The 11,962-nt window shown below is 49.0% G+C and overlaps 1 protein-coding gene across 1 annotated transcript; it reads right to left on the reverse strand.

Moving 5' to 3' along the window:
• Positions 1 to 2,810: 2,810 nt before the first annotated feature.
• On the reverse strand, positions 2,811 to 10,654 carry PIM2 (Pim-2 proto-oncogene, serine/threonine kinase). Its single transcript, XM_066614483.1, has 6 exons — positions 10,460 to 10,654; positions 7,719 to 7,825; positions 6,847 to 6,897; positions 5,582 to 5,954; positions 4,420 to 4,596; positions 2,811 to 3,493 (listed from the first exon to the last, which is right to left on the reverse strand). Exons 1-6 carry the CDS (start codon positions 10,497 to 10,499, stop codon positions 3,348 to 3,350), a joined length of 894 nt encoding a protein of 297 aa, XP_066470580.1. The 5' UTR covers positions 10,500 to 10,654; the 3' UTR covers positions 2,811 to 3,347.
• Positions 10,655 to 11,962: the final 1,308 nt, after the last annotated feature.

Raw genomic sequence — 11,962 nt, forward strand, 5'->3', positions numbered from 1 at the left:
GCATCTGCCACTTTGCTGCCCAGTCTCCCAGTTTGGAGAGATCCTTCTGGAGCTCTTCACAATCTCTTCTTGTCTTCACCACTCGGAAAAGTTTGGTGCCATCTGCAAACTTGGCTGCCTTGCTGCTTAGCCCTGCCTCCAGGTCGTTTATGAAGAGGTTGAAAAGCACCAGTCCCAGGACAGATCCTTGTGGCACTCCACTTTCCACCTCTCTCCATTGTGAAAATTGCCCACTGACACCCACTCTCTGCTTTCTGGACCTCAACCATTTCCTAATCCAGGAGAGGACCTGCCCTCTAATTCCCTGACTGTGGAGCTTCCTCAGCAGCCTTTGGTGAGGGACTGTGTCAAACACCTTCTGAAAGTCCAGATATATAAACCTATGTAAGCCTATCATGTAAACCTATCAGATATGTAAACCTATCATACTAACCAGAAACAAATACCTATACTAATTGAGTATACTTAAGAAGCTATCTTGAGTGTTTTCATCTAGAAATATGTAAAAGCTCTGAGAAAATAGTTGTGCAATGATCTTACTCTGTTGCTATAGCTTTACATATGCTGCAAACAGCAGAAGATAGATGAACATAAATGGAACAATTCTACATATTGTTCAATTTTCAGAAATTATGGCGCATTGGGCCCATGCTGTTGCCAGTGCTGGATTTCATAGAATCATAGAGTTGGACAGCACCTACAAGTTCATCTAGTCCAACCCCCTCCTATGGCAGGAAATTCTCCTAGAGCATCTCCAGCAGGTGCCTTTCAAGCCTCTGCTTGAAGATCTCCAGTGAGGGAGAATCCACCACCTTCCTTGGCAATCTGTTCCACTGCTAAAGTGCCCTGACCATCAAGAATTTGTTCCTGATATCCAGCCGGAATCTCCTCTTTTGCAGTTTGCACCCATTGGATCTAGTTCCACTCCATTTAGTGCAGGCGAGAGGTCTCCTTGGGGTAAATCATTGGCACAGAACTAAGTAGTCCCATGTAGGGCTTTCAGGCCCAGGACCTTGGGGCAGTCACTATCTCTCAGTCTCTTCTACCTCACAGGGTTGTTGTTGCAAAGACAAAAGAACTATGTACACCACCCTTGAGCTCCTTGGAGGAAGGGTGGTAAAAAAAAAACCTTGAAAAATGACTCAACTCCTGCTTATGTCTGACCTTAACTTATGATACATATCTCTTTATCACTTGTAGTGAGATTATTGTCTGAAGGCCTTAGGAGTGGACTTCAACAGGTGGGAAACCCTGGCCTCTGAGCGGCCCGCTTGGAGGCAGGCTGTGCAGCATGGCCTTTCCCAGTTTGAAGAGACACTTGGCCAACAGTCTGAGGCAAAGAGGCAAAGAAGGAAGGCCCATAGCCAGGGAGACAGACCAGGGACAGACTGCACTTGCTCCCGGTGTGGAGGGGATTGTCACTCCTGGATTGGCCTTTTCAGCCACACTAGACGCTGTGCCAGAACCACTTTTCAGAGCACAATACCATAGTCTTTCGAGACTGAAGGTTGCCAATACAGTACTAATTGCTGTCTTTCATGACAAGGTCTGTATCTTATGCTAGAGGCAGGCTAACATAATCTGGACAGGGCAGAAGAGGAGATGGTCAGTGGGAGAGCTGATCCTACAATGGGAGTTCAGCCTTCTCTGGCAGGATAACACCCCCTCTGATAGAGCAGGTGCAAAGCTCAGGGAAGGTGCCTGGAGCCAGCTGTGCTCCTAGACAGATAGATGGCAGCCATAACCAGGCTTTGACTGGTGCTCCAGTAGTGGCCCTTCCCTGAGAAAGCAGTTACTTGCTGCACTTCTATACCATCTCTCTATCATGGCAGAGGCACTTGAGCAGGGTGACCACGTTCAATGGAGAACACAGTGCCTATACCTTTAACCAATGTATAGAAGAGGGAATTTGGGCAGGTGCAGCTCAACATGGGAGGGTTTAAAAAGTTGCACCTGCCCAAATTCCCTTTAACAATGGTTCAGAATATAGGCACTGTGTCCTCCATCGTATCTGATTGCCCTGCACTGGGGTAGTTTACAGTATTAAAACAAACATGTTACAGAAGCTTTTAAAAGCAGTGTTTAGCTCAGGTGCTGGTGACAGTGCTCCATGGCTTCTCCTGTCCTTGCAAGGCACAGGGTCTTTCAGTGATCCCTGGGAAAGTCCTTTGAATGCCTTAAAAAAGTACTGGAAGAACTACCTTGCTCCATATGAGTCTACTCAGACCCTAAGGATGGTCATAGGGGAGCCTCTCTTGCAGGTTCCTTTGCTGTCTGAGGTGGCACATGTGAGGATGCAAGAAAGGGTCTTTCCCATGGTGCCTCCCTTCCCTCTCACATGAGGTCTGGCTGATGGGCTTCCTCCCTATTTTTTTTCTTTATTTTTTAAAATTCGACAGGCTTTCTCTGACCACCTTTTATTTGTTATTACTGCTCTGTTTTCTTTCTTTTTACCCATCTCATCACCTGATAGTTTTCAGAACTTTGCGTTTTGACAGTTCATAATTTTGATTGTGAGCTAATTTTGATTTTAAAAGGCAGGGATATAAAATCTCTTAAACAAAATTAAATAGTGTATCTGAGCCTTCTGCATGTTATTCATGCCATGTGACCATTTTTAATACAGAGAATGAAACTTAATATAAATCTAGCCAAAGCAGGTTTGACATTTGTATTGCATATCAGTTTCAGGCCTTGTGTGTAAGTGTCCACAACAGTTCTTCAGTCAGGCAACCTGGATACATTTCCTTCTCAGGCTTAGGGTAATGGGGCTGTTCATAAAAGAAATACTGACTTGACAGGCACAAGTATTTTGCTTCACAAGATAGTCTTTTATTAAATAGATTTCCATACATGTTTTGCAGATGGATGGAGTTTTTGTGCAGAGATACTTCCTTTAAAAAAAAAATAAAGGGAAAGAAGTATACACATTCACATGTAAACCACACATACACACAATAGATTCTGCCTACTGGTTTTGTAGGCCAACCATAATTGGGGAGGCAGAATCACCCCATAGTCCTTTCCCCCCCAGTGGCTGGAAGTATCTTGGCAAACAGCAATACACAAGTATTTACATATTCCGAGATGTCTGGTTGCTGGATAGGCCAGAATTCAAACATCATTAAGGCAGCTGAGCATAGTCGGAGGTGCAGTTGCCTGATTTCCCTCCTGTCCATTCATTTAGTATGTAAGGAACCTGTAGAACCAGGTCAACTCTTTCTCAGCCAGTGACCAAACCTGGCTGTATGAGGTTCAGTTGGTACTAGTAGTGCCAGCCCCACCCCATCTCAGAGGGGGAGGAGGAGGCAAGAAATGAGGATGAAGTCTCTCAGCTGCTGCTGCTGTTACAAGCTAGAAGGTGCCAAAGTCTGCAGTTCTTCAGGCTGAAGAAGAGGGTCAGGCTTTAGCCATGGGTGCAAGAGTACTTGCTCCAGTGTTGGTCGTTCGGAAGGGGTTGGGGACAAGCACCATCGGATGAGATCTTGGCAATCTGGGAAGGAAGAAGATACAAGATGAGAAATAAACAGGGAATTCCAGTTTTGAAACCCATTTTCTCTCCATTATGCCCTTGTATACAATTACGACTGTGTCAGAACAATAGGGATTCAGTGTCAGGCACAGAATCACCTTCTTGAGAAACTCTGCCTTTATAAGTTCCTAGCCCTTAGAGCCTTGGAGATTGTTTAGGCAAGGCAGAGATGTGTGCAATGGCCAATGAGATCACTGACCTCATTGGGGGGGAGGGAGGCACCAAAGAGAGAAAATACCCCAAGAAAGGTTTCTCTTTAAGCTTCCCTAACTATATATTGACTGTAAGAGCTCTGGCTTCAGCTTGTGAATGAGTCTCTGCTTGCCACAGGCTCAGCTACTTAGGTGGTATGGGATGATGAATGGGGAAGGGACACAGAAGGTACTTTTTTTGTTGTTTAACGTCTGAATGATCAAGAGTCTGCATATTAGCAGCCGATCAATTCCAACAGCAGTCAAGAATACAGTCCCTTCTGTGATGTTTCCAAGAAGTCAGAAGCTTCACCAATTTGAATTAGTTGATCTAACTATGGTTCAAGGATTTTGTCTCTCCTAAAATGCTATCTTGCAGATCTCCTATTTTTATTTAGAGAGAGATGAGGAACCAAAGCTGGACCTCCCAGTGGAGGGTAAATTCATACAGTAACCAAGTTGTACATCTGGCCGCTTCTACCTTGTCGCTTCTTATAAAAGTTAATGGAGCAGCATGGAAAGTGTCTGGCACAGCTACTTCTCATGCCAACATGAGCTGATCCGTCAGGGGCAGGCCAAGCTAGAATCTGGTCCAAAGACAACTCTGTCCAGGACTACCCAATGTGAACTAGCTGCCTGTCAGTTCTGGTTGCCCAAGAAGACAAGTAGCAGAGAGACCCAAATGTGGACACTCACCAGCAGAGAGAGGGGTGCGGAACTCCACAGCAGCAGCAATGATCTCCTCATCCCGCTCAAAGGGGATATCGCCACATGCCATGTCATACAGCAGGATTCCCAGTGACCAGACAGCCGCTGGGAGAGCATGGTATTGCTGGAATGCCACCCACTCTGGCGGGCTGTACACTCGTGTACCTGATATAGTGAGAAGAAGCAAGGTGTCAGGTGGTAGTACTTGGCAAAGGTTGGGATATTTCTTTCACACATATATACAAGTTTTGGCAACAGGTTTCATAATTCTAGTGCTACTGCTTTGGCACCTGCAGTATTACCCTCACTGCAGGATCTCTTGAGCAGATCTTTGTAAGTGGAGAAGTTCATACATAAGCCGGTATTTTCCATATGCAAGTCAATCTTTCTAAGGGACATTAGATTCTGCCCAGGTCATTCTGGGTCACAACCAAAACCTTTAAGCCATTTCTGCCCAACATTGCATATAGGCAACAGAGACCAAATGTGTACACCTGTGGGCCAGGCAAAAATGGGTTAAGCTAGCCCAAAAGCATACTGGAAGCTGCAACCACCAAGCCACATGATGACAATACACTGGATGATAACACAGGCCAACACACATTTTGCTTTCTTAAACGTTACACCAATTCCTGGGTATGTTTGGCGTGCCGATTCCAAAAATGGCATCCGTTTTGTCCTATCATGTCTAGTTTTGGAGACACGGCATAGACTCTTTAGTGAATGGTTCAAGCAGCTTCCTCTTGAGGAAGGCTACACCATGGCTACTTCCTCATGAGGAAGCCTACACCATGAGGAAACTGCTTGAACCATTCACTAATGAGGCTATACTATATGTCCAGAACTAATGTGATAGGGCAAAACGGATGCTATTTTTGGAATCAGCATCCCAAATTCATATCAAGTTTGGGAAAAACTTTTCTGACCCTCAATTTTGTAGGCCTGTGTAATTGGATACTGATAATTGGACACTGTGATGCCAGTGAGGTTTCTATCCAAGGTGGGGTGGGGATTTGGACCTGCATTCCCACTTCCAAACCCACCAAACGGACTCGCAGCTGTTCCAACTCAGAGTTTCCTAAGAGTTTCCTACCCCTGAAGTTATTAGCCTCCCATCTCTAGGAAGAACATTCAGATGTGCGATACCTACCATCAAACTCTGTGTAGACAGAATTCCTCAACAAGGCCCCAGAACCAAAGTCAATCAACTTGATGTTGCCCGTGCGCAGGTCCACCAGGATGTTCTCATCCTTGATGTCCCGATGAACCACTCCTTGGGCATGGCAGTGGCACACGGCTTCCACCACTTGACGAAAGAACTGCCGGCAGATCTTCTCAGGCAGGGGTCCCTGCTCAGTCACGTAGTCAAAGAGATCCTGACAGTGCTCAGGCCTCTCCAACACGAGGAAGAAGCCTTCTGGGGCTTCATACCAATCCAAGAGCCGAATCACACCCCTGTGCCCGGCTCCTGAGCACACAAGCTTCATTAGCACCACCTCCAGAGGTGCCACCATCCCATTGGGCTGCAAAGGAGACAGAGAAGAACTGAGCATAAGGCGACGAGAGGAGAGGGCAACCATTCTGTAGGGAGTCTGGAAAGCAAGCTCAGGAGGGAGGGCATAAGGAGCTCATATATTCCCACTTCATTCAAACGGGCCCTTCTAACATCAGAGTGAAAAAGTCTATTCTACAGTCTTAGATTGATTCAGAATGGATATAACTATAGGCTCTATTACCACACTATCCCAAGATTCCTGGGAATTATGGTTTAGCCAGAGTGCCAAGAATTGTGTTATAGCACAAGCCTATCCAATGTTTACTCAGAAGTAAGTCCTACTATGTTCAGCAAGGCTTACTCCTGGGCAAAAATGTACAGGATTACAGGCTTAGTTATCCCTAGCCGCCCCCTCATAGAAATATAGATCCCAGGGGAATTCCCTGGAGAAAGGGAACAGGACAACCAGGATGGTGTAGTGGTTCTGGAGATGGACATCCAATCCCCTTAGCCACAAAGTTTCTTGGGTGACCTTTGGCCAGTCACTATCTCTCACCTACCTCACAGGATTGTTGTAAGGTTAAAAGGAGGGAAAGAGCTATGTATACCACCCTGAGCTCCTTGGAAGGAGGAGGTATAATATGTGAAAAATAACAAAAATAATAATAATTTAAGGCTCTGGTAACGTGCGATGTCACTGTGTTGAGTTTCCCTGCCCCTGTGGGGGCAAGGAAAATGGTCAACTTTGTGATGTTTTGTTTTACTGGACAACAACAGAGAAGAAGATTCATCTAAGCCTAACCCCAAGCCTCTTCCTTTCACTCCCCAACAAATCCCCATGTAGTCCCTGCCCAGAATACTGGGAAAGGTGAAAGAAGCATGCTGCTGGTGTTTACAGGGAATACTCTCTTCATACTCACCAGCTGTTTCCATTCTGCCACCTTGACTCTGGGAACATGTTTGATTGCAACCTGTGGAGAAAGAGATAGGTAAGAGTCCAGATCACACAGCCTACCCAACCTCTTCAACCACATAGGCTGAAGCAGGACTGGAGCCAAGTTTTCTTAGACACTGAAACCATCCAGGGATGTCATCATCTCCTCTTCCCACTCCCTAACAAGGGCACTGTGCATATGCATTTTTAATATGTATCCGCACAAGATCTGATGGGTACTTATTTGGAACAAATGAATTAATGTGACCCACACATAAAGGTAGCCAGGTTGGACTGCTACCTTCACCCACTCCAACTGAACTGCAGCTCTCCTTCACCCACTTCTACTTTGCCTTCCCTCTGACTTTGGTGTCTTCTTTTACCCTCAGTTCCTCTGGATTCTGGGCATTTCCCATTTCAACCCTCCTTTCCGAATTCTGCTCCCTGCCTTTTTCCAGCATTAGAGCAGTTCAGCCAATGGCAATTCAGAAACCCTCTCCCAGCCTCCCATTACATGAGGGCAGTTCAGCCAATCATTGTCAAGATGCTTATCTCCATCTGTAAATGACCTAGGAGCTCTGCACTCATAAGAACATAAGAACAGCCCCGCTGGATCAGGCCATAGGCCCATCTAGTCCAGCTTCCTGTATCTCACAGCGGCCCACCAAATGCCCCAGGGAGCACACCAGATAACAAGAGACCTCATCCTGGTGCTCTCCCCTACATCTGGCATTCTGACTTAACCCATTCCTAAAACTCCTTCGCTTTGTACTTCCCCAGCCTGTGCGTGCAGAAGATGGCAAACTCACACCTGTTAAACACATAACATGCAAAATAGCAACCCACTGAGCGTCTTACCTGCAATCCATCAGCAATCCTGTGACCAGCAAACACGGTGCCAAAGCCACCCTTGCCCAACAAGCTGCCTCGCTTATATAGCGTCTCAAAGGAATCTTTGTCTTTTCCTAAAACAAACAAAATAGGCAACAATGTTACCCTGGCTTCTTGAATTACCCCCCCCCCCCCCAAAGTTCAGTAGGTGATGCTTCTCCCAACAAAAAGAATGAGGAAGACTCTCCTTGGTACATTTTTATGTGCCAAGTTGCTGCTGAAAGCACAAGAGCATCGCCAGTTTAAAGAGAGTGAGTGCAAAATTCTAAAGCCCAATAAACTGTAGAAACAAATGTTTTCCGAGTCACCACTTGGAAGCAATGGACACACACACCAATAATCTTTTGCTACATCATATTATAGATGCATGTACACAAGTGTCTGTCATGCACACCCTCCTTGCTCAGTGGCTTTATATTACATTTCATTTTTATTTATTCTAGTGGCACTGGGGTTAGGAGAGCAGGCAACTGGCAGGTGGTGAGCCAGGGATTCCTAGCTCTCGTGCCTTGAACCCAGGAAGTGCAGATGAATGGCAAAGCCACCCAGTTCCTTGTAGTGACTCACAGAAACAACAGCTGCTCTCCCTGCAGAAACCAGCTTCCCCAGCCTAGCAACTAGTGTAATTAGAACAAAGCCTGGACTTCCTGGTTAAACACCTCTTGGGCTGGCTGTAGTACAAACACCACAGAGGAGGAAGAGGACTCTCCTCTGCTATCTAAAGATCTTTATTGTTGACTTTTTTTATGAATGGAGGTTCTTTGCCTTTAACAGCTGGGTTAACTAGCAGAAATCAACAAGTGGCATTTACTTCCTAAATGTGATTTTGTTTGGGGGGAGCTGCATCTATTAATTTTTGTTTGTGGGGGGGGGGAGTGGCATCTGTTGATTTTTTGCCTGCTACACAACTGTTATAGACCATTTAAAAGGAAAAAAAAAAACTGCCAGAGAGCACACAACTTTCCCCATCTGCCCAGTGCGTGGTTTTTAGATTTACCAAAAGCTGCTACTATGGGCTGCCACTTTTCTTCTCCTGGCAGAGCTACTGTGCATTTAATAGTTGCTGGCAGAAATTCAGTGAGTGAGCTTATAGACGGAGATGCTGCAAGGGGAAGGATTTCACCCCATGACTTTCTGCACATTGTACAGGTGCCACAGGCCCAGGAGCTCTGCTACAGAAAACAAGATGGACAACCCTGGTAGGGAAAAAACAAGGCAGTCACCAGACCTTGGAAAAGGTGAATAAGAGAGTAAAGTTTGAAGGAAGGGTTCCTAGGCGGTGCGAGTCAAAACTGTGGGGAACTGCTTTGTGGAAATGCCTCTGCCTAGTGGTCAATACAGCAGATATTAAAGGTGAGCACTGCTCTCTCATCCACACTGCTGGATGCACTGCTCTCTCATCCACAGATCATGGAGCTCTTGGACAAGTGGGAGTACAGTACTTCGAACTGACTCATTCTGCACGCTCTTCAATAGGGGGCGGCAGAGAGTCACACCCGCCACTCCGCGCTTCCCTGAAGCCCGTTCCAAGCATGTACGTAGTAGTAGACACACCGCCCAGGGCTTAGCAGGGCTTCCCTCGCTGGCGCCTTTCACCAGCTCACTTCTGCACGCATGGAGCTCTCGGATCTCTGTGTGCGAGAGGCAGCTGCGCCCAAGGCGACTGGATTCCACAGAGGACACCGGGCTTACGCCACTGAAACTCCTGGCTTACAAGAGGTTTCGCAACAGGTGCCGCTTGCCCGGCCGCAGTGGAGCAGCAGCAGGGGCGAGGATCACCCTGCAGATCACCTCTTCGGCTCATTTCTAGGCTGCGGAGGAGGAAGAGCCCCACTTTTCTCCCCAGGGCATGCACGTTTAAAAATGCCCCACATATCACAAGCGTCACGATCGAAGCACCGCGAGTCACCTGCGCCCCCCTGCCCCTCGCACTGCAAAGCTGGCGAGCAGATGCCGCGGAAAACAGGGGCTCCTGTTCGGACAGAAGCCAGATTTCCAGCAGAGGCCGCGTTGCCTGCTGCCTCGGAGTGACAGCTAAGTCACTGCCTCGCACAGCTAAGCTGCCTCGCAGCTGTCTAAGTGCCAACAGCTCGTCAAGGCACAGGCGCTAGTTGACCCCCCCCCCGGAACCGGCCAGAACACCCCAGAAGGGAAGATTGGGGGGGGGGGAGAAAGAGGAAAGCAGAGAGCGCGTAAGAGCGGGGGACAGGGCTGTTGTATTACTGCTACATACTGTATTTTAAAGGCTGCAATCTTATGCGCGCTTACCTGGGAGTGAAGTCCCATTGAACACAATGGGACTTGCTTCTAAGTAGGCTTGCATAAGCCAGTGCTGTAGAGGGACGTGCGGTGGGTGGGGAGGCAGGTGAAGGCAGTGCCTCCCCACCGGAGTCCGCGCGAGCGCGTGGGCTGCAGGTGCTTGGGCACCTCCCACGACGGCGGCGCTTTTCGAAGGACTCCGGTGGGGAGGCACTGCCTTCACCTGCCTCCCCACCCACCGCACGTCCCTGATGCTGTCTTGTTGCACCTGGTAGAAGAGGACATTCCTTCCAGCAGATCCTGATGCGGGCACCCCTCTCCCCAACTCCCCTTGGACTCGTGGCACTCTGCCCATGCTTCTGGCACCTCACGCGCGAGCACAGGAGCGGCTCCGACCTCTTCCCCAACTCCACGCAGGAGATCTGCGCGCCCGTCCAGTCCCCGCTCACCTGCCGGGCTCCAAGCCACCTCGGCGCGCTCGGGCACCATCGTCCCCAGAGTGGCCGCTCGACTCCGCGGAGGCGACGAAGCAGGACGGGGGGGCGGGATCGGGCCGCTCACGCCCGGCCGCCCGGAGCTCCCACGCGCGGCATGAGTCCCTCGCCCGGCCCGAGAAGAAGCGCCCCGTTCAGCGCCGCTCGCCGCCTTGCCCGCCCAGCCGGCGGCTCGCTCGGGTCCTGCGAGGTATTTGCATCGCTCCGCCCCCGCCAGCCCCGGGGCGGCCCCCGGCAGGGAGGAGGAAGCGGCGCTCGAGGGAGGTTTTCCCCGAGTGCCTGGAAAGGCGTGTTGCCGGCTCCCGACGTGATGGAAACCAAGCTCATGACGCGCTCCGGGCGGGGCGGCCTCTGGCTCCGAGCCCGACAGCCTGAGCCGCTTTCCGCAGGTTGACCTCGACCACGGCCCCCCCACGGGCAGGGGAACTGACTCCCGAGGAACTGCGCCCAGCCCAGGCAGTGGTCCAACCTTTTTCGTGCCATGACCTCAATCAATCAATGGAGACCTACGACCCATCCCACCCCCCTCCTGGGACCCCACCCATCCACCCCTTGCCGCCACCTGCCCCATTTCCCCCTACCTCTTGTGTCTTGTGGTGCATCCTGTGGTGGAGAGGCAGTCACTGGGGCCTTCTTAAGGTATGGGAACATGTGTTCCCTTACCATGGGGCTGCATTGTGGCCCTCTGTGACTGCACCCCCATCATAGGAAGCAGTGCGTACCCCATTGACACAGCAGCACCATCACCAGAAAATTTGGATAGGATTGGGCCCTCAGTGTGCAATGGACTGCAGCCTTAGGGCCCAATCCTATCCAACTTTTCAGCTCTGGTGTAGCCACAATGCAGTCCAGTGGTAAGAAAACACAGGTTCCCATACCTTGAGAAGGCCCCAGTGACTGCCCCTCCACCACAGAATGCAGTGCACACCCCACTGGTACAACTGCACCAGAGCTGGAAAGTTGGATAGGATTGGGCCCTTACTTGGGAGGAAGCCCTAGGAACATAATATGACTTACTTTGGAGTAACCACACACAGAATCAGGGTGCACTGAACCTGCAACTAACTTGTCAGCAACTAACATTTTCAGTTCTATTCAATGGAATTAAATCACGACTAACTATAGCTGGATTTAGGTCAACAGCGGGGAAACAAAACCATTCTGAGAAACAAAACCATTCTTTCTCTCTCTCTTTTCATTTCCTTTTTTATGCAATGGATGAATCAGGGCCTAGAAACGCAGGCACTCAGCTCTGTAGTGAATTTGTTCCTCTGTCAACTTCAAACCCTGCAGTATTGCATTTGTATGGACATTTACCTGGATACGAATCCTGCTGACATCACTAGAACTGATCTCCAAGTCCTTGTGGGTAGAATGTGGTTGAACGTATTCTGTGCCACACACATCACTTACAAAGAAGGCACAATCCTGCAGAAGGAGGCGCAGGTGTCCATATGC

The sequence above is a fragment of the Tiliqua scincoides genome, chromosome 2 (assembly GCF_035046505.1).
Source record: "Tiliqua scincoides isolate rTilSci1 chromosome 2, rTilSci1.hap2, whole genome shotgun sequence".
NCBI lineage: Eukaryota > Metazoa > Chordata > Lepidosauria > Squamata > Scincidae > Tiliqua > Tiliqua scincoides.

Coding starts and splice junctions, on each gene's coding strand:
- PIM2 (XM_066614483.1), bottom strand. CDS start 10,499: ATGGTGCCCGAGCGCGCCGAGGTGGCTTGGAGCCCGGCAG. Junction 7,826..10,459: donor GGTGGCTTGGAGCCCGGCAG/GTGAGCGGGGAC, acceptor TGTTTGTTTTAG/GAAAAGACAAAGATTCCTTT. Junction 4,597..5,581: donor TGTCTACACAGAGTTTGATG/GTAGGTATCGCA, acceptor TCACTATATCAG/GTACACGAGTGTACAGCCCG.